This window comes from Perca fluviatilis, chromosome 11, assembly GCF_010015445.1.
Source record: "Perca fluviatilis chromosome 11, GENO_Pfluv_1.0, whole genome shotgun sequence".
NCBI classification, from domain to species: Eukaryota; Metazoa; Chordata; class Actinopteri; order Perciformes; family Percidae; genus Perca; species Perca fluviatilis.
The window spans coordinates 7,121,350-7,143,174 of record NC_053122.1 but is presented as its reverse complement, the minus strand read 5'-3'; the positions used below and the strand labels follow the sequence as shown (position 1 = coordinate 7,143,174).

Genomic DNA, 21,825 nt, shown 5'->3' with positions numbered 1-21,825 from the left:
TTCAAAAAACACCATATTTTTGTCGTACTGCACATTGCTGCAGCTCCTCTTTTCACCCTGTGTGTTGAGCTCTCTGTTTTAGCTACAGAGTGAGACCTCTCACTTCTGTTCCATCTTTGTTGGGAGTCGCAAATGCGCAGTACCTAGGTAAGGACTACTAGCCAGTCAGAAGCAGAGTATGAGGGCGTGTCCTGACAGTACCTAGGTAAGGACTATTAGCCAGTCAGAAGCAGAGTATGAGGGCGTGTCCTGACAGTACCTAGGTAAGGACTATTAGCCAGTCAGAAGCAGAGTATGAGGGCGTGCCCTGACAGTACCTAGGTAAGGACTACTAGCCAGTCAGAAGCAGAGTATGAGGGCGCGCCACGCTAGCAGCTAGGCGAGCATTATAACGTGTGTTACAAAGTGACCATGTTTGTCTCTGAAGTAAAGGCTGGACTACAATAGAGCTGTTTGGAGCAGTTGGTGAACAGTGTTTTCTGTTGGAGATGGTAAGTCCCTTTGGGGGGGACTTTGGGCTTTTTCACTTTGTAAACCTATAACGTGCACAAAAAGATATATAACATAATAAAGGAAAGGGAAAAAGCCAAAAAGCATAATATGAGCACTTTAAACAATAATTGGGCTGTTAATGATTCATTTTGTATTTATATAATGGCATCATGCTAGCTATGAATCCGATAATAATAAGCGGACAGTCTATGTAAAGACTGTCCGCTTATTATTATCGGATTTACATATCTTCATTAATAATGGCTATTTACATGATAAATGAACAAAACCTGTTTAGCTAGATAACGACAGTATTACTACTACTACTATTACTACATTACTGCACCGGGTAACTTCAGTTTTCTTTTCAACCTGGACTCTATTTGCCTCCGTTTTTGTGTCTAAGTGACTGATGAGAACAACCACCTTTGAAATTGGTCCAGTATTACACAAGACAAGCTGCAATATCAGTTATTGGGCAACTGCGCACCTTCAATTTTTCGTCCACAAAAAGCGCTCGTTTTGCCACTGGCACGCTCAGATTACAGTTCTAAGTGTCTGACAACATTATTGAAAGGATTACTACAGAGTAAGATCCTTTCTGTTGTAACATGAAAGAACCCCCTAATCACTACAGGTGTGGTCCGAGCAAGGACGCCGGAAGTAGGAGGGTAGGAAGTAAGGGAATCCTGATCTAAAAAAGTGGCTCTCTGTAATGTAATAGTATAGCAGTAATATTTGAGATCAACATGTCTGAATTTATAGATATGAAAACTCCTATTTTCATGCCAATGTGACTTATTTTAAATGAGTGTTATCTGGGTTCCTCATAATCATAACCCAGTTATGATGTTTACATACACCACCAAGCCAGAAACTGGGTTACGGACTGGCTGGGTTCTCACTGCGTTTTCCCCCAGACTGAATATCTAATAAGCTGACTGACTGACTGACTGACTGAAGTAAAGTGGTTAAATGACATTGTGTCTCCATGTTCCTGATTTTTGGTCTATATTAAAGAGAATGATTCATGGTCATGTCATGTGGATCACAAAAAAGTTGCCGAAAAGTTCACTCTTTAAAAACTAGTCAAGTAGTCAAGTGTCTAAAGTCAAGGTGCAGCTTTCTGCACCTCGTTTATGGTTTATTCATAATGAGACTTCACACTCCCAAGGACCGGGGACTGGACTTTCTGACGGCTCTGTGTGTGTGTGTGTGTGTGTGTGTGTGTGTGTGTGTGTGTGTGTGTGTGTGTGTGTGTGTGTGTGTGTGTGTGTGTGCGTGTGCTTCAGTTGTGTGTCGCTGTCGCGTGAGTGAGCGCGTTTCTGAGGCAGAGACATTGAGAGTGTGTGAGTTAAAACTGGACAGGTGTTATGGATGCTGTTGGCTGCCTTCAGATGGCTGGTCTATTCTGATGGAAAGAGGTGGCTGGGTTTGTACTTGTCTCACACACACACACACACACACACACACACACACACACACACACACACACACAAGCTGCTTGGTGGCTGACATTCTCCTTTTTTCAACTCTAATTGGTCCTCTGGGAGTTGTCAGAGGTCTCAGTGGCTGTCTGCAAGGTGGCAACATACACACACACACACACACATACACACACACACACACAAATACACAGCCATGCATCAGGAGAAGTAGGAGATGGAGGCGACAGAGGAGGAGAGGTGCTGTGATTGTCACCTTAAGGTCAGGAACATTTATCACGGTGTGTAGGGACAAAGGAGGGAGATCGGAGAGGAAATATATCACGTTGGTCTGTGCTGCTGTTCTAAACTGGCTAAGACTGTTGTATGAATCCGGACTGCTTTAATAACAGTTTCACTGCTGTTCTGAGCATATCAACTCATACACGCCACCTAGTTATGCGCCTGGCCACGGAGTTCTTGCTCTATGCTGTTGGCTGCAGCCTGACAGAGGCTCGTATGTGATGTGATGTGCAGAGCTCTAAATTGTACAGCTCGAGTCTCAGCATATTGAACTCGACTCAGTACTTCATTTCTGTGTTGTACCTGAACCGGAACTCAGCGTTTCATCGTAAGGACCCTGTGTTTTGTGGTAGCTCAATGTTCGCTTGCCTCGTCGTTGTGGAAAGGCTCATTAGGCGTTTGCTTCGTGCTGATGTCATTTAGTAGGTTGTAGAATTATGATTGACAGTTCGCTCTTTTACTCAGACATCTCCATGAGCTCTTCTGACACCCAGATTGGACAAATGCCTCACTCGCTTCCTTGCCATTGGCTGCAAAATATATGTCCGTTGTTCTGGAAGATTTTACACTAAACTTTTAATGCAAACACTGCTGTTATTTATTTTTATTAGGACAATGCACATTAATCAACATTTCTGTGAATGCACTAGTGTTAGCCAGATGGCAAATTTTCAAATGTAGTCCTAGTTACCCAGCATGCATATCTTTATAGTGGGAGGAAATCAGAACCTACAGAGGTAACCCACACAAACATAGACAATTTTTGCTTCCATTAGGGTTAGGGTTAGGGAATAGCAGCATGTCGGAATAGAAGCATGTCGGAGTGGGGGCATGTAACCGTTTTTTTTACGAGTTGGCAAGGACAGAAAGTGCAGTTTAGAAATCCCTCTCCCTGCCTGTGTGCAGTGTGTTTAAAAATAAAAATACATCGTGTTCAATGGAAAATAAGTTTTTTTGTACCCACACATTTCAAAATAATACATGTTAAAGCTGTAAAACGTCGAACCGTGATATTTTTGCTGACGGTTATCTAACCATCATAGCCCATGCCTAGCTGAAGGCGAGCCACAGCTCCTTCAGCAAGTTTCTTGCCACCCCATTTGCGTATAAGGTAGCCCCGTGTCTGTGGCCAGAAAGATGGCCTAAACATTCTTTATTAATTTCCTCCTGTAATCTTAGCTTGACTAATCACTGCAGTGTCTGCAGTCTTTCTTCACATTCAGTTACTGCAGTGGCTGAGTTTGTACAGTTAAGCCCTTTGAGCAGATGGTGCTCAAGATCAACTGCTGATAGATTTTTTTTTTGTTGTGTCAAGAGTTCCACTGATATTTGTACAGCGACACCCTGTCAACATGTTTCAAAGTCCGTTTGGATAAAAGAGGAATCACAGCAGAGTATTTGGAAAGTTTCCAATTTAGTAGCCAATATGATTTTCACACATAATAAGCCTGTTGGGGAATAATCAGTGTGGCAAGATACAGTATAATCAAATCTTTGGTGTTGCTGTTCTAAGATCCAGCCTACACTTCTCTGCATGATTGTTCATATTAAATATTTACTCTTTTCCACTGTATAAAAGTGTTAATACAGATCAGGCAGATCAGCTGTATTCATTCTATGTAACAAAAATGATCAATGATGAGCAATAGGAGTGTGATAGAACTCACTACTACCCAAACGATTTGAAATCCTTGCCTGGAAGGATGGACGCATTTGGCATTCTAAAACACTTTGGTATGCTTATGATGTGCAGCGATGTAAAATTGATGTGGTTTTTAGTAACATGACCTAAATTGTTGTGAACTGTTTTGTGAAATTTGTATTCTCCTTGAAGACCTCTAACTTGTGATGGAGAAATATCAAGGCTTGCCTTCAGGCACTACCGATTAAACGATCTGTCGCTGGTTTGTTATTATGACTAAGTTCACATGCACATAATATTCCGTGTTTGGCCTTTATTCCAAAAAAGACAACATTCCGACTAAGCTGTTTACATGCCTAATGAAAGTGAATATTCCACTAATATTATTTAACATGCAGCCGTGCAAAAGTAGGGTTCTTTGAAAGTTCTCCAGCGGTGGCGGACTTGTTTGACCGTGCAACATTCAACCAGCTTCTAGAAAAGATCGGCGTCGAAGTCAAGTCTCTCATAATGTATAGAAGTAGTTTAGAAGTCTTCTTCCGACCTGAAATGTGGGCTTTTTTATGGATCGCTACCGCAGCCTTGCAAACTGTTGGCTGGTTGGTTTGTGTACAACAACCATTGCAACGCACACAGCTGACTGTAAGCCGTAAACGGGCAAGAGGCCGTAAACTGCCGCAAACTCCCGCAAACTGCGGTAAATCCCCAATTGAGACGCGTATTCCAAATGCGCTTTATACGTATCAAAAGAATGCTCCTAAAACCCAAATAATACCAGCATATCCCACATGCCTCGGAAAATGGTTAATTTCCACATGGAATATGCTGGTTACGTGGTCTGTACCAAATTCTGAATATTGGAATAATAGTGGAATATAAGTGTGGATGTAAACTGCTGTGATTTTGGTGCTAACTTCTTTAGGGTTTGGTCTTAGGCCGGCAGTGCTTTAAGAGCATCTTGGTGTCTTCACACACATTCACATACACACTAGAATAACTATGCGATGGGGGAAAAGTCCCTTTGAACCGGAAAACTTGAAGGCTCCAGCCTCTTTCCCTGCACAATAATGGAGTGCTGAGGCTCGTTAAAAACCGAGTGAAGGCGTCCAGCCAGAATCAATCAGTCTCCTGTGTGTTCTTCACCTGATTAAATTAAAGCCTTTTCATACAGCGCCAAGTTAATGGGACTAAAGCAGTACAGGCAGACAGCGGGAAAGGAAACATTAGACAGAGCAAGATAGAGACAAGGAAGGGCAAGAGACGGGGGGGAGAGAGCGAGGGAGACTGCTTTGGTATTTGTCAGTCAAGGGCTTCAACAACATCAATAACATCAAGGAGATTAAATATTAGGGATGCACCGAATATTCGGCCACCGAAAATTTTCGGTTTTCGGCCGAAATACCTTTATCACCGAAACAATACGGCCGAAAATGTTGTGATGACGCAAACAGAAAACGCGACCTGCACGTGTGTCAGTACCCGATCCGTTCCACCTGCAAAGCGTCTCCTAAGCAAAGAGGTTGAGACGGACCACGGAGTGAAAACAATGAAAAGTACGCTCTTAGAGTCTGTCAGCACACGTTTCAGTGAGATCTATTCGGATCCTCTGCACTTCATCGCGACTGTACTTGATCCGCGTTATAAAGACCATTACTTGGATGCGGAAATAAAGCAGGGCGCACGAGAAATGATCCAGGCCGCGATGGATGCGGAGAACCCGCGTGGAGACGGAGACGGAGCAGCGCCCAGCGCAGGAGATCAGAGCGCAGAAAAAGACTTGTCTCTCTGCACCAGATGAGGGGCATGCACCCTCGTTGTCTGATATGTTCAGTGAAATCCTGCAAGAAAGTGCCTCAATTAATAATAATAATAATAATAATAATAATAATAATAATAATAACAATAGGTAAGCTATTCTGTTCTTAGGCTACTGTATACTGTATGTGACTATCAGATTGTAGCCATATTTCTGCTAGATATTTTTTTAATTAAACTTTAATATTAATTTATACAATTGCAATGCCTTGATTTTAGTAAAGTTAGTACACAGTCATAGCCATAAATGCAATGGTACTAATAATTGGCTTAATTTCTTTCGGTGTTTCGGTTTCGGTTTTCGGTCTTGGTTTCCTCTTTTTTCGGTTTTCGGTTTCGGCCAAGAATTTTCATTTCGGTGCATCACTATTAAATATCTTTACAATGCAGGATATGAGAATGGTTTCATTGGACTACAGGAATTACAGTGCTTCAACCATGCTGGAGAAGCTATGCTACAGTTGTGTTGTGATGACTAAAGGGTGAAAACCACTGTTGCACATCAGGGCTGCACCCTAGGGCTGTAAATGTGAACTGATGGTGGTGGATTATTCTTCAAATCAAGCTCTGCCAGCTCACAATTGAGCATTAGTTAGTTGATCAATCAGTCGGCCTCAAAGAAGCACTTCACTCTTTATTAGGGCTGGGTATCGTCACCGATTTCCTGAATCGATTTGATTCCAGAGATAGGGACTCGAGTTTGAGATGGACTCGAGTCGTGACTTCAGCCTTGACTTGAGACTCGTCCTCAAAAGACTTCAGACTCGACTCGGACTCGAGATGCGGGACTTCTGATGAGCTGACCGTAACCTTTGACCTACCTACGTAACACGGAATATGTAACGTAACTGCTGTGCACAGCCACACGTGAGGGAGGACGACAAACGTGTCGACGGCACCGGCCGCTGCTGTACCATTCATCACAAGCTGAATGCTAAATATGTGTACTCTAGCTCAAAGACTTGAGACTTGACTTGGACTCTAGCTCAGGGACTTCATCTCTGTTTGATTCCGATTCACAAGGTCCCGATTTGAGTCAATTTCTTTTATCCAAAGCGACTTACAAATGCTACATATGTCAGAGGCCACATGCCTCTGGAGCAACTACGGGTAGAGCTGGGCAATATATCGATATTATATCGATATCGTGATATGAGATTAAATATCGTCTTAGATTTTGGAAATCGTAATATCGTAATATGGCATAAGTGTTGTCTTTTCCTGGTTTAAAGGCTGCATTACAGTAAAGTGACCAGACTGTTCTAGCTGTTCTATTATTTGCCTTTACCCACTTAGTCATTATATCCACATTACTGATGATTATTTATCTAAAATCTCATTGTGTAAATATTTTGTGAAAGCACCAATAGTCAACACTACAATATCATTGCAGTATTGATATCTTTGGAGATATGGATATTTTGGAAATTGAACCCAGATCTCCCACACCAAAGATATGTGTCATATCCACTGCGCCATCCACACCCTACCCTACCCTACAATTTGGGACATTTCCGTTGCAAAACCAATTTGGCTTGGATATGAAAGAGATTCTACAATTGTTTTGATTCTCCAAATGTTCCCTCTAACCGGGTGCATTATTAAAGTAATATTGTTTACATTAAGAATTGACCCCAAGGCAGTTGCATTAATGTACTTTTTATGTATTAGTCAACACATTAATGTGCAGCTCTAGACTCTACGGTCAGTGAGTATTGAGTGACATTTCATTCAGATATCTTGAGGTGACAGTCAAAGCAACCCCTTTTAAAACGGCCATGCCCATTTTTCCCTCGCCAAAATGTAGCCTACCTTTGGAGCGTTACTTAACCCCCTTTCCAACAAGCTAGCATGACATAGTTGGTACCAATGGATTCCTTTAGGTCTTTTAGTTTCATATGACACAGACAGAGATCAAATCTGGATTTTTTTAAATCAATATCAGATCATTAAAATGAACATCGATTTGAATCAAAAAAATTTAAAACCCAGCCCTACTCTTTATCGTCCAAAAGTCGTTCTGAACCCTAAAAATGTGACATTGATCTGGTGTGAACAAAGTGTTGCTGTGCCGTGTCAACTGAATGCAATGACGTAAATTTGTATGGAAAGTAGCTCAGATTAAAAATGAGCATTTTGCTTGTTGCAGCAAGACACTAACAGAGCTCTGTGTGGGAAGATAAAAGCACATTTCCTTTCAGTGTCGTAATTGCTGTGTATGCGTTCCTTCCAGATCCTTCAACATGAATGCGTATGGATTTATTGATCCAGTGCAGTTTTTAAGTGCACAAAGGCAGTTTTTTTTGGAAAGTGTCTTTCAGATGCTATACAACCACTACATCAGTGGTCAATCATTTTTGAGGGAAACGTTTATTTATATCCTGAAATGATGCATGCAGGAGAGAGGGGAAGGAGATATGCTCGTTCTGTTAAATATTCACCTTAACCACTGGTGTAATCCCACCTACAGACTATATAACCAGTTCACACCGGCACTAAGATGACATGTTATTTCCTGTGAGCAGCAGAGAGAGAGAAACGTTCTGTAAATGAGCCTTAAACCTTAATGCGTGGTTCAACCGAAAAGGATTAACTCAGTAAATATCAAGATTTAACCACTAAACGTGATGATTAAACATTTAAACCTGGATTGAACCCAATGGATTTCATGTGGGCAACAACAAAACAATCTTATTTTTAATCATCAAGCATTAATCAGTCTCTCCAGAAATGGAAGAACATGTCATCAATCTTTTCTTAATCTTACCGATTTCTCCAATTAACGCAGGTTTCTGAAGCACTTCTACGAGCCACAGTCAATTAAACGTGCCCCAAAGCTGCTGGATGCTCCACTGTGTTCACCAGCTCGTCTCTAACAGCGTCTCTGTGCTGAGTGCTGCTGAGCAGGTAGTGTACAGAGGCTTATCAGCGCGTTTTAGCTGAAAACACCTGGCTGCTGCTGCTGCTGGAAACCAGGTTGATAAGAGCAGAACCAACATATTGAGCTAAAAGGGGCTAAAATGCTCCATAAAGCTGAGAACTGCATACCTTGCACGGCAGCTGAATTCTCGTTTTCAGCTGTGATCAAAAATGAAAATCTGCAGAATTCTGCGGACTGTCTTACTGCTTGTGGTGGACATGTGTTAACATTCTGAGTTTAATTTAAATGTTTTCAAAATCTGCGGAAAAGCTGCAGAAAATCTGCGAAAATTCTGCGGAAATTCCGTCGCGCCTGAAAATCCATCTTGTCAGGCTTCAAACTAATGCCTTTCTAAACTAACCGCTTACCGATGGTTCAAACGGCCCGCGTGACGTAGACAGATGGTTCATCCAATCACCTGCCAGGTATTTAGTGCCTGCCCTTTTCTAAACAGTTTCTAATGATGGCTTCTCAAATGGTTCTATGTTAACAAACTGCAGAGTTGGTGATAATTTGCTGTGGGTTCATCACTAAACTCACCTTATACATTTACATCAAAGCATCTATTAGTGCAGCTTTAGAGAGAAAGGTCTTCAAATCTATCTGCTAAGAGATGGCTATGGAGAGATGGATGTCTTGGACAGCAGATGCTTAAAGGTCCCATATTGTAAAAAGTAAGATTTCCGTGTCTTTTTTATTATAAAACAGGTTGAGGTGTTACATAATAACTGTGAAAGTATCAACATGCTCAATCCACAGAGTAATACACACAGACTGTATTTAGAATACAATGTATTTGTGCCTTTAAACGAGCCGCCAGGACTTCTGTACGGTTGTGATGTCACAGCTATACTGTATATAGGTAGAAAGTGCTGCTGCAGTGCCGCAACAGTCATTTCCCGGCTGCAATGACGGTGCAGAGGCTCTGAGAGCGTAGATGCAGAAGACTCGGAAATGCTGACCAATCAGAGCAGACCGTGTTTTTTCTGGGATGGGGGCTTAAAGAGACAGGCGCTAAAATGGTGCGTTTCAGACAGAGGGCAAATACAGTTATACTCAGACAGACAGTATGAGAAACACAATGTGTTCTATGAACATTAAAGCACGTAAACATGTTACAGTAGAAACCCCAAACACAAGTATGAACCTGAAAATGAGCATGATATGGGACCTTTAAAGAATTACAGAAGATAGAAATTGTGCACAAAGGTATTCAGTATGACCTTAATCATGTAAAATACATTGTGATAATATACTCCTCATTGTGTAAACACACATCTTGATAAAAGGTTCAGTAGTCGTAGCTAGTGAAGATAAGATGCCACTTACCTTTCATATTTCATAACCTCGTCAGCATCTCCTGTCTGATGTCGTGATGTTCTGTCTCTGCTCTTATTATTACAGTCTCTCTGTGGCCTTTTCATTGGATTTCTGCCTTTGTTGTGTTAATGCCAAATGATAGTCTGACTCTATTGCTTTCTCCGTGTGTCACTAATGACTGTACGGCCGGGCGGTGGGAGTGGGAGTGCATTTATGCGTTGTTCTCTTTATGCCAGGCGAAAAGATGATGTGTTTATGTAGAGACAACTGTGGTAAATGGGAATATTTCACGTTGTCAGGGTAAAAAAAAAGGATATGTGAGCGTGTACAAATTGTTTTTGAGTTTATGAGATTTAGAGAACTCTCTGTGGAACTGTGTGGGTGTCTCATTTGAGTTTTCACTCTTCGTGAAAAGGTTCATCCAAGGTACTTGGCCCTTTTGATTTAGCGTAGCTGTTGGGTAACTGGGATCAAATTATACACATCATTCATCGTTTGCCGGTCGGCTTTTAATTTGAAGCATTTGCAGGAGGGGTTTGACTGACGGAGCTCAACAGCGATTGAAAAAGCAAGCGAGTAGCCATTGGTCAAGGAAAGCATTATTTGAATGCATCAAACATCTGCAGGATTGCTGCGCTTTAATGGTGGTAACTTAAAACCACTTGCAGCGATATTCTATTTTCATTCCCTTAAGGGTCATTGTAGCTGATAATAATAGCGTAACACCTGATATACTATTATAAATTAATTAGTGTCTTTATCTATACTGTTACTATAATTGCCACTGTTCATCATGTCATTCCATTATACCCGCTGCTGTAATTACTATTAGTCATATTTCTCTCTCTCCATGCATGTAACCGGCGATCAATCTTGTCGGTTTTGAGGCAGTGTGAGAGTCCGGTACAGTAAACAGGAAAGATCCCCATTAGCGCTGCCACATGACAAAGTGTTAGAATACACTATGAGGGTAACGAAAATCGAAACCCAAGCACCGTCCTTCTCTCTTTCTGTGTGAAAATGCCTTCGAGTGCGGTCGGGAAATGTCGAGATCTTTAAAAACGATCTGACGGAAAACTGTGTAATATAAAGTCTACATTTGCTCAGGGCTGTGCAATTTGTGATTTCAATTTCTGCTCCTAACGATCACAGAAACAAAGTAATCAAGAAATAACGAAGATTTTGCACATTGCATCTTGCGAGTAACCTCTTATTTTTGTCTTGTGTTCTGAAAGGGGAATTCAAAAAGTTCAACTGTAAAAGTATGAAGGGAAATTTCCAAGTTCAAGGGGTTTTCACTGTTGATTTGTTTAAAGATGCAGTAGGTAAGACTTATAAAACTAACTTTCTGTCATATTTGTTGAAACTGACCCTATGTTCCAGTAGAACTACATTTAAAAAAAATAAAATAATCTGGCTCCTCTGGCACCACCTACAGCCTGTAGTGTGATTTGCAAAGATCGCACTACAGATGTTCAGATGCACCAAACAGGGCCGGGGGGTGTCTAACTGCGTGTCAATCACTGCACATGCATTCATTCTCCCTTGTGGGGGGAGGGGCTTAGGATACCGTTTTGGCCTTTAGCAGAAAGGGGGGAGGGACTGAGAAGTTGTCGATGTTCAAATTCTTTAGCTAAGTCCTGGATCTTCCCAATCCTACCTACAGCACCTTTAACTGTTTCACTGTTTTTTTTTTAAGTTCAATAAACGCAAACGTCTTTCCAAAAGTCAATAACTAATATTGTTAAATGATCCTGATTTCAATATTAACCAAAGTAACTGTGATTATGATTTTTTTGCGTAATCGAGCAGCCCTACTTGTGATACTTTGGGGGGTTAAAGAACACAGGACGTCACCAAAATGGGCAAATTAAGTGACACTCCCACCGCCGTACGACCCTGCGGCGAATCACCGGATCACTTTTTCTAGTGTGAAGGGGCTTTTATTCAATATGGACCTCAGACAGGGTACCCGCGGGGTCTTAAATGTCTTGCCTTAAAAAGCTTTCTTTTTCTTTAGAAAGTCTTAAATATCGTTCACAAAGGTCTAACGTTTGTATTGCCCTTTCATAAGAATAAATAACTCCTATCGTCACAAAGCATGTATGTATTGAGTACTACAATAAAATGTTGTATTAACTTCAAGTACTTAAAAACAATTATTTGTATAGCCTACAATCGTTTCTGATATTCCATGATACCCTATCTACCTTTGCCAGTATGTTCATGAAGTTGGTATTATATTTCATTCTAAATGGTGTTAAAAAGGTCTTAAAAAGCCTTAAATTTAACTTGTGGAAACCTCGGGGGTACCTCGTCAGAATTGCAGTGTTTAGCCCAGCCATGTACTCATTACTGTCGCTCTGCTTCTTTTACAGCCCCTTCCCCAGTCCGTCAAAACCTGAAGGACTATGACTGATAGAGCCATCTCCCAATTCAAGGTGATCCAGTTTGGAAGATAAAACATCTGTGACCAGTGCATCCTACACCCCCTCCAGATAAAATGAGGACTATCTCATTGGGCATTGTATGGCTGTGTCTTGGCCTGTCCCTGGATGCTTTGTCTTTGAACGGACGGAGAAGAGAGACAGTAGATGGAGAGAAAACTGGCGCAGCGATCAGAGGAGAGAAGCTGCTCAAAAGAGTGAGACGCGGCTGGATGTGGAACCAGTTTTTCCTGCAGGAGGAGTACACAGGCAGCGACTACCAGTACATTGGCAAGGTAAGCACCGTGCCACCGCCTCCATTTTTACTCACAGTGAGTGAACATTGATATAGTCCCATATTCTATTGATTGGGGTAAGCCCTATGTTCCCACAGCCCAATGGTCCCACATTTCTAAGAATTTTTTTTTCACTGAAAATTAGGCCCTATGTTCCCACATTTCTAAGATTTTCCTTAAAATTAGACCCTATGTTAGGGTTATGGTTACATTCCATCTGTAGTCCATTGCTACTGGGTAATAGGTTGGGTGTAATTGGCTATCAAATTGGGAGAAAGGGGGATAAAAATCTGATACAAATTTATGAAAAAGGAAATGTGGGAACATAGGGCCTAATTTTGAAAAAAAACATAGAAATGTGGGAACATAGGCACGCTCCCCTATTAATCAGTACTACATTATTAGTAATGGTGAATATCCACGAAAACAATAGACAATAACATTGAAAAAGGCAACAACACTATTGCAAGAAGTGTTGCAAAAGCCCCAAAAAATTGAAAAAAGGCGGGAAAACCCTGTGATGAAAAAAATGACCAAAAAACGTTGAAGCAACGAAAACTTCCTTTTACTACATGAAGCTAAGAATACTGCTGTACTTTTACTGCATGAAGCTGTACTTTCACTACTTGAAGCTAAAGCCACGTTGAGTAGGATTTGAATTTAAAAAAAATTACTTTGGCGCCATCAGTGGTCCTATTTAAAATAAAGATTTACGAACAGCAAGACCTGCTGATACACTCATTTTCTACAGACAAAAACGTATACCACCAAAGTAATCTAAAATATGGTTCTACTCACACAAACATTGTACACACAGGGGCTTTAGGGACTTTCTCCCAAATGCAGTGCAGAGTACCCTGAACACAGCATGTATTTTCGGTAACTTTGGATGTGTGTCAGAGCTCTGTAAGCGGCGCTGCTGCAGCCGCGTTTCCTCACCGTGCCACCGTGAGAAGTTTTCACAACACAAATAGAATCTCTAAAATTGCACCGGTGTGATATTTTTTGCAAAACTTATGTTGGTGACTGCGCTGTGCAGTATACGCATTCAGGGCAAAGATGTAGAGATTGTGACAGGAAGAAAATGGCAGGATAGGCACAAAGACAGAGTGTGCAGTGTGAAGTGAATAAATCAGGAAGGTGTCTTCCTGATTCTCTCATCTTGCATGCACAGAGACTGTACATAGTGACAGTGTGGTTCATGTGTTAATGTCAGTACTATAGTCCTCATCCTCTCATTGTTATCCTAAGTATGTTATATGTTGCATATCACTGCATACTTCCCACCATTTCCATAAGATCCACATATCACATTTCTGTCTCAGTATTCTCACTCTTAAAAAGACACAACCACATTTGCATTTATATAATTCATTCTTTTTTCAAAGGGAAAAATTCTAGAGCTGCAAAGTAGTGGTGTGCCATACTGCACTATTTGGTATGGATCAGAAACCAAGTAAATACAGGGCCAATGTAAAGATGGATGAATTTCCATGACCTTTACCCTAAGTGTTTTTATGATTTTACGTTTGGATTATTAATAAGTTAAAACCAAGGACAGAATTTGCATATGCTTGAATACATGTGTTATGTTACCACTGTATCTTTCAGCCTTTTAACAAATTATACAGCTTGTCGTGGTTTCATTTTCGGCCTGAAAATATAGCCACACGGCGCTTCTCTTCCTCTCTGCCATTCTTCTTGCTCCGTCTCTGTCCTGCATGTGTGTGTGTGTGTGTGTGGTGCTGGCCACTGCCATGCCTGGCTGCTTGCTTGCTTGTTTGCCTGGCGCCGCTGAGTCACGTGACGGTAAAACATCAACTCACAAGAGTGGGGGAGGCGGAGCAAAGTGGGCCTGCTCCGCGCTGTGACAGGACTTAACCACTTTAATGCGGCGGCACTTACACAGACCCAGACAGACAGGTCGCCTCTTTGATGATCCGCAGCGCTGCACACTGGAGAGAAACTGAAACTAAATTATGGATCTCATTACAATGGTATTGATCAATATCAATACCAACGTTGGGATCGATATTATCAATATTTTGGATCGATTCGCCCACCACTACTGCAAATGTTAACTTGTTTCGGTGGAAAATTTGCACCCTGCAAAAGATAAACGCCACGTACAATAGTAAATGAAGTGAGAACTGTTCACACAATACAGGTCAGACTCCTTCAGAAGTAGTGTGAACACTCAAATCTTGCCCAGATCAGATTTTTCCAAATCAGATTTAGACCACTTCCATATGTGGTCCTGAATCAGACCCACATCTGATTTTTTTCAATGCGGCCGCAGTGTAAACAACCGAGGCGGATTTGATGCGACTTTTACGTCAATCTACAATCGACATTTGTCGCAATTATGCGTCGGCGGGAGTTAGCCCTAGAAATCCACACAGACCTCTGTAGTGAATTTGCAGCCATAAAATCCATCTTTTTAAGGCCCTTATTGAAGCTGTACGTGAAACATGCAGTTTGCTGATATATTATTGCACTGGTAATGATAAGGTGTGTAGTGTTACCGTATCCTGTGCAGACATAGCGGGGTTACGTAGGGATTTTCCATCTGCTCTGTTTAATATCTAGAGGAGATGCTCACTAGTAGGCCTATTAGTGAAGTTAGCCCACAGTGCAGAATGGAGCTGTGCTGTTTGATCAGCAGCCAGATGCTGGGAGCTGTGCTTGCTGCTCTGTATGAAGCCTGCCGTCTGACAGCACAAAACAAAGCAAAAGCTTTGAAACAAACAGGAGTTTGCCACGAGTGAGGTAAACACCGAGAGAAGCGCCACAGAGTCGGCAGACTTTCCTCCCTGCTGGGGTGTTGCCGTCACAGCAGGGGTCCTGCTGGGTGCTTCAGATACAGATATGTGTTGGTGACAACAATATGGTTTAGAGACAGATTAGCAGGGACGGGGGCAAACATTATCGTCACTTTTTTATTCATTTTTTTTAACTCCTGATACCATGGATTGTAGACATTTAAGAATCGTCTAAAACCGAATATGTACCCAGTAGTGATCCAGTGTATTAATATTCAGTTACACAGCAAGCATGTATCCTCCCTCTGCTTGACATCATCCCTTTCCTGTAAGAACAGTAAAAAAACAACAAACAACTCTAGGCCTCAGTTGAGTTCATCATGCTCCAATCCAGCTCCATGTCTGGCAAGCCAAACCCCCCCCCAGTATACGAGGACTCGGAACAGGAAGACAAATCAAGTAACACAAGTAGCTTTGAGTCCGTGTGTGGTGCATTCATGTGTAGAGTCAACTATGATCATCCAGAACTTCAAAGATTGTGATCTAGGCAACTTGGTTGCAGCTAGAAGGGATACAGTTACAGCCGGAAGTTACGCAAAATCTAATATCTTTTAATGATATCATTTTACTACTTTCACCCAGGAAACGCGCTGTTCGTTGCTCAGGAGTGTTTTAACCCAAACCGCAATCTTTTTTTCTAAATTCAGTCATTTTTGTGCCTAATCTTAATGTAACTGTTGTCACCAAGGAAGGACTGACAATCTGTGCGTTCGGGAAAAGTCCAGAACAGCCGTCCAACCGACGGCCGTCGGCACAAAGAAAGTCTAATTAAGCGATATTAACAGCCAACAGCAGGGGGCGCTAATAGGAGTGCCAGGAGCAGGGCACATTATAATAGGCCGCTTTTATCCCTATCTTAGCAAATTACAGTCAGCTATCAACATGAGTGTGCATCATGACTATGAAAATGATCGTGCCATTTAGTGCTGTCAAACTTAACGTATTTAATCATTTCTGTTAATTTGAAACATTAAACGCGTTAGAACTGAATCGCGGGATTGACTGCGATTTCACTTTGTCCTATATGAGAGGTTGTAGTGAGCTCACTTTTGCGGCTAGAATGAAGATTATGGTATTGACTTAAATGGGAAAACGTCAGGCATGCATTGGTACCACTGTAAACGTGCGAAGGGGGGGAAATAATTCACCAAATGTAACCAAAAATCCTAGCTTTCACTTTCTGTCTGTCTTCCATCAGAGTGCAGTTTTTCCTTTACTATTGTGGAACTGGCAAAGACCTGGTGGTATTTCAGGTAGAAGGTTTAACAGACTCTGAGTCTGACCCTGAGGTCTGAGATGATTTACCCTGAGATGGGAAACTCTGAGTTTTCGGTTTCAGAACAGCTGATATGAGTTGGTTTAATCAACTCGGAGTAGGTTAATGCACGTGCACCACCAAAATAAAAAGGCAGCATGAATGGAGCCATGATTCTACGATTCACCATGGCAACAACCACAAACAAACGGGTCGGCGGAAATACTCATGCGCACAAACAGCGAGTAAAAAAAACAAAAAAAAAACAGCGGCTGCTGCAAAAGAGAGAATTTGCGTGGGAGAAAATTGCTGCTAGAGTAAATGCGTATATTCCAATATAGTGTATATCATATTTAATCATAAGTAGGCCCTATAGCCTAATATTACTGGTGAAATGGTATTGAACCTATAATCTATGTCATTTAGGTGCAATCCTGCAGGCGAAAAAGTACTACGCCTAATCCCATTCTGAGGCTGCAGCACCATCATTATCAGAATTATAATCCATAATCGTTTATTTCAAAGGGTTTACATCATTCACCTGCAATACTGTGGAACTCCTTTTAAAAACGTTTAAAATACGTTTCAGATCGAGTCACACTCTTCTGACGGCGCTTTGCTACAGTGACTTTACTAAAATGCTCCACATCACCAATGTTGTAAAGGCAAATGCCGTTTGCAAAAAAACAGTAATGCGATAATCTGCTGGGATGTAAGAGCATGGGCGACATTAGTGATATGAGGACGGATAAGGAGTAGGCTACATAACTGATCGACTGGGAAGAAAAACGATACCGCTCAAATATGAAATTATCTGAAAATTAAAATGTCGGGGCTTCAATATCATCTCCCGACGTATGTTTAACTCTCTGCGAGGTAAAGCAGCTTCTTCATCAACGGGATCGTAGACAAAAGGAAATGCCATGTTTTGAGAAATAAAATGTTTTATAGGCTAGTCTGCCTAACATGGTTAATAAACCAACATTTTTTTTTTTTTATTCATGCCGATAACAAACTGCGCTAAAATGCGCCTGATACAGACTGAATGAATGAATGAGGAAATGAAAGAGTGCTGTGTCAGAGGGAGGAGACTGAGAGAAACTTCTTGAAGAAAACCTGCTCCCGACCAGGTTGGGTTCACAGGCTCAGTTGCCATAGTAACTGACTCTGAGGTGAAGTTACCATAGTAACTGACTCTGAGGTGAAGTTACCTCTCTTTCTGAAACAGAAAACCCAGAGTTACCCTCATCTCAGGGTTAAAAAACTCAGAGTTTTCACTAAACCTGCTTTCTGAAATACCACCCTGGTGGTTGTTTGTGAAAGCTTCACAGACAAAATTGATAGGGCCTAGTCATTTTCATCATTTCACAGCCTTAATATGAATCAAAAGTGTAATATGACATTGACAAAATATTAAATAGGTTATTCAATGCAGGGTAGTGCCAGGATGTCCCAGGATGCTCTACATCACAATATTTCACACGGCCCAAGTCAGATAGTCACAGCCTGGAACAATTTTTTGCTTACCACCCTCAGCAAAAGCCTAACCACCTGTCTCTACAGAGAGTGTTTAGTTGTAAAGATGGTACCAACCGCAAATGGCTAATAAACACAACCCCAATTATCATTATCATTCGTTTTGAGACGTTACTTGCTGTGAATACCTTGTCTGATAGGCTACAGTATTGTGGCATAGTATCAGGACATCCTGGCTAGTGTCACGCATGGCTAGGAGCGAATGGCCGGATGATGGGCCTATTTGGGAGAAAGCTGTTTTTTAGCCCCAGTCCGTCCCTGGTCGTCACCCTAGCTGTATCCCTTCTAGCCGCAACCAGGCAACTTGGGACTTATTTTCGTAGTTATGCCCGTCATTGATACGGGTAATAATTAAGAGTGTCATGATTTTGAAATTGATTTTGATTATCGAAATCAAAAGCAGGGTAGGCATTTCCCTCAGCCTCTCTCCACCCCCGACCTACTTGCGCGCTTTTTCTGCTGGAGTCAACAGTGCCAACTTCCTTTCTTTCTCTCAAGCCCCTCTCTCACACGCAGTCTATCCCTGAAATGTTCAGGAACATCTCCTGCATGGGGTGAATGGGAGCAGGGATCAATACTCAGGGAAATCTATATAGTCACTTTTGCACCTCAAGACCTGCTAACCCTTCAGGGGAAACGCTGGAACGCCTGCGCCTGTGCCTGGACAAGCATGTAAAGAGTTAATGTCCATCTGATGAAAAAACGCTTTCACGTGGAGAGAGCAAACCAATCACAGACTCCAAGTCAAGACTCCAACGAGGCCGTATTTGAATCTGCTACATGTTCACGGTTAAGCATTTACGCCAGCTCTTTCACAAACGTTGAATATTATACACATTACGAGAACTTTGGCACCGGATAAAAACAGCTCCTCGCCCGCCATGTTCCTGAAAATAAGAAGAGATCTCTTCTACCGCGTACACACACACACACACACACACACACACACACACACACACACACACATCCGGCCATGCTCCCATCTTCTTCTTCTTCTGGGTTGGCATCCATACGTGTTGCATCACCGCCATCTGTTGATCTGTCCCTTGCCCCATCTATTCCGACATTGCCATACTCTTTAATTTACCGGGAACTATGCGTGAAAAGAGGCTTAATTCAAAACCATCCTAAAATTTCATGTCTTGTTTTCTCACATAGCTCAGGCAGAATTATGTGTGATCAAGTCACAGTATTTAAATGATTTACTGACAACGATTTCTATAATATCATCCCAAAAGTCAGGTGCACATTCTACAGTCCTTGGACAGAACGATGTTCATTCTCCACGTTTGTGGTAAAGGAGAATGCCCCGCTTGTGTTTAATGTCATCTACGGTTATTACAGTGGTAAAGAAGACTATAATGTATCCGTCTGAATTTTTAACTTTACATATAAATACAGTACGTTGGTTTTGCTCCACTTACAAGATAAAGTCCAAGTGTGTGCAACCCCAGATCTCTGGATCCTACCACCACAGTAAAGCCCACTGCTGCAGGGTTTTTCAATAAAAGTTAGAAACAGCAATGAGCAGAAGAAGTCTTTCTGTAGTACCAAATAAATGTGGTACCATTGTCAGCCTGGAGGTGATTGTATGGTGGAAATATGTCAGTGGAGAGACAGCGATCTGGGACACGTAAGGACTCCAGAAAGCCTACTCTGTTCTGGAAAAGTGCTGCGGTGAAATGTTCGCAGGCTTCGTCAGCTCGTGTTAGGTGAAAGCATGGAGGTGTTGCAGCCCTGCAGACTGACAGATCAAATCAGACTGAACACTGCTGGAGAGAAAGATCAAAAGGAGAGAGGCAGGGAGGGAAAGAAGGGCAGAGAGTGAGTGGGAGGGAGGACAAGGGGAGGGGAGCAAAGGAAATGAGGGAAGAGAGGAAGAAACAGAGGAGATGTAGGTTTTGCAATGTTGGGAATAAACAGGAAAAGGAGGACAGGAGGTAGCACAAAAGAAAAGAAACAGAACAAGAAGTCAGCTTTAAGAAGACAAAGAGGTGAGGGGGCAGAAGAAAGAGAAGTAGAGATTGAAACGGTAACACCGCATGTTGACTCAAGAAGGAACAGTAAAGACGTTAAGCCGAGTTTACGCTCACAGTTGAATAGAAACGGTAACATTTAGTACTATTTCCTCACTGTCAGACACTTGAAGCAGAATATTTGAACCAGAAATGATAAAGTCAATTGTGATGTTATTTGATATTTCAGTTGTTATGAATGAAATAACGTTGGAGGTAATGTGCTGAACGTGCAGCCCTTCTGTCAACTCTCCCTTGATATCAAGTAAAGGCAAACATGCCCCAAAATCCTTTGAAAGATGGAGACCCTGAACCCGGCAGAGTCCACAGAGTTCGTCCTCAGCTGTTGAGGTAACTCAGTTAGTACACAAACATTGACACAGACGTTGATTTGAAATGACATGACATTTGCTGAGTTTGGAGACATGCATACATACACACCTGCACCGCTGCAGATGATCAGAAAATACTATAACAGCCATGTATACAGATATATTTTATCCAGGTTATTATGTACAGTGTGAACATCATGTCCTGAATATGATGACCAGGAAACCAGGACATACTGTGAACTTAAAAGTGTACTCACTGAGACACTGTCTACATTTACATGCACTTAATATTCCGGTTTTTGCACTAATTCCCCAAAAGACAATATTCCTACTAAGATGTTTACATGGCTAACGAAAGTGAATATTCCACTAATGTTCCCGTTTACATGCAGCTGTGCAAAACAGGATTTGTTTTCCACCAGTGGTGGAATTGTTTGACAGTGCAAACACAGAATCCCTCTTTCGCTTCTTCAACCACCTTCTTAAAAATGTCGTTATTGTGAATCAGATTAAAAAAACTGTTGAAACCCAAGTCTTTCTGAATGTTTAGAAGTAGCTGTGTTTCTCCTTTTAGTCTTTGAGCGTACATCTCTACCGCAGCCCTGCAAACTGTTGGCTGGTAGGTTTGTGTACAACGCACAGAGCTGACCATAAGCCGTAAATGGCCAAGAGGCCATGAACTGTCACAAACTGTGGTTAAAACCCACACTGAGACGCATATTCCGAATGCTGTATACATGTACGAAGAATGCTTCTAAAACCAGAATAACAGCCGCCTATCCCACAAATGTTTTAATAGGAAAATGCTAAAATCGGAAAAAGGCCTTAAGTCGGAAAATTCAAACGGAATGGATATGCTGTTAACATGACCTGTATCAAATTCGGAATATTGTCATATTTGAAATAATAATGGAATTTTAGTGTGCATGTAAACTTACCAGTGGGTTTTCCATTGCAATGCTTTGAGCAGGACAAATTAAAACTCCTGTCAACTCTGTTTTGGGATTTGGGATTTGGGGATTTGAGAAGCAGCAGACGTTTCAGAGGTAGAAATGGACCTTTTTCACAGCAGACATTTTTGACTTTTCATAGTAGGAAAAGCACTATTTCAGTGAGTCAGCATGCACAATACCAGGGTCTCTCCTAAGTGGAATGCAGCCATCATTAATGGTTTAATACCAGGGTCTCTCCTAAGTGGAATGCAGCCATCAGTAATGGTTTAATATC

General features: G+C 41.7%; 1 protein-coding gene across 1 annotated transcript in view; it reads left to right on the top strand.

Moving 5' to 3' along the window:
* cdh6 (cadherin 6) overlaps window positions 1-21,825 on the top strand; it is an 87,062-nt gene that overhangs the window by 20,496 nt on the left and 44,741 nt on the right. The window contains 1 exon segment of the mRNA XM_039816555.1: window positions 12,295-12,638. Coding sequence (XP_039672489.1) covers window positions 12,420-12,638 — 219 coding nt within the window. The 5' untranslated portion in view covers window positions 12,295-12,419.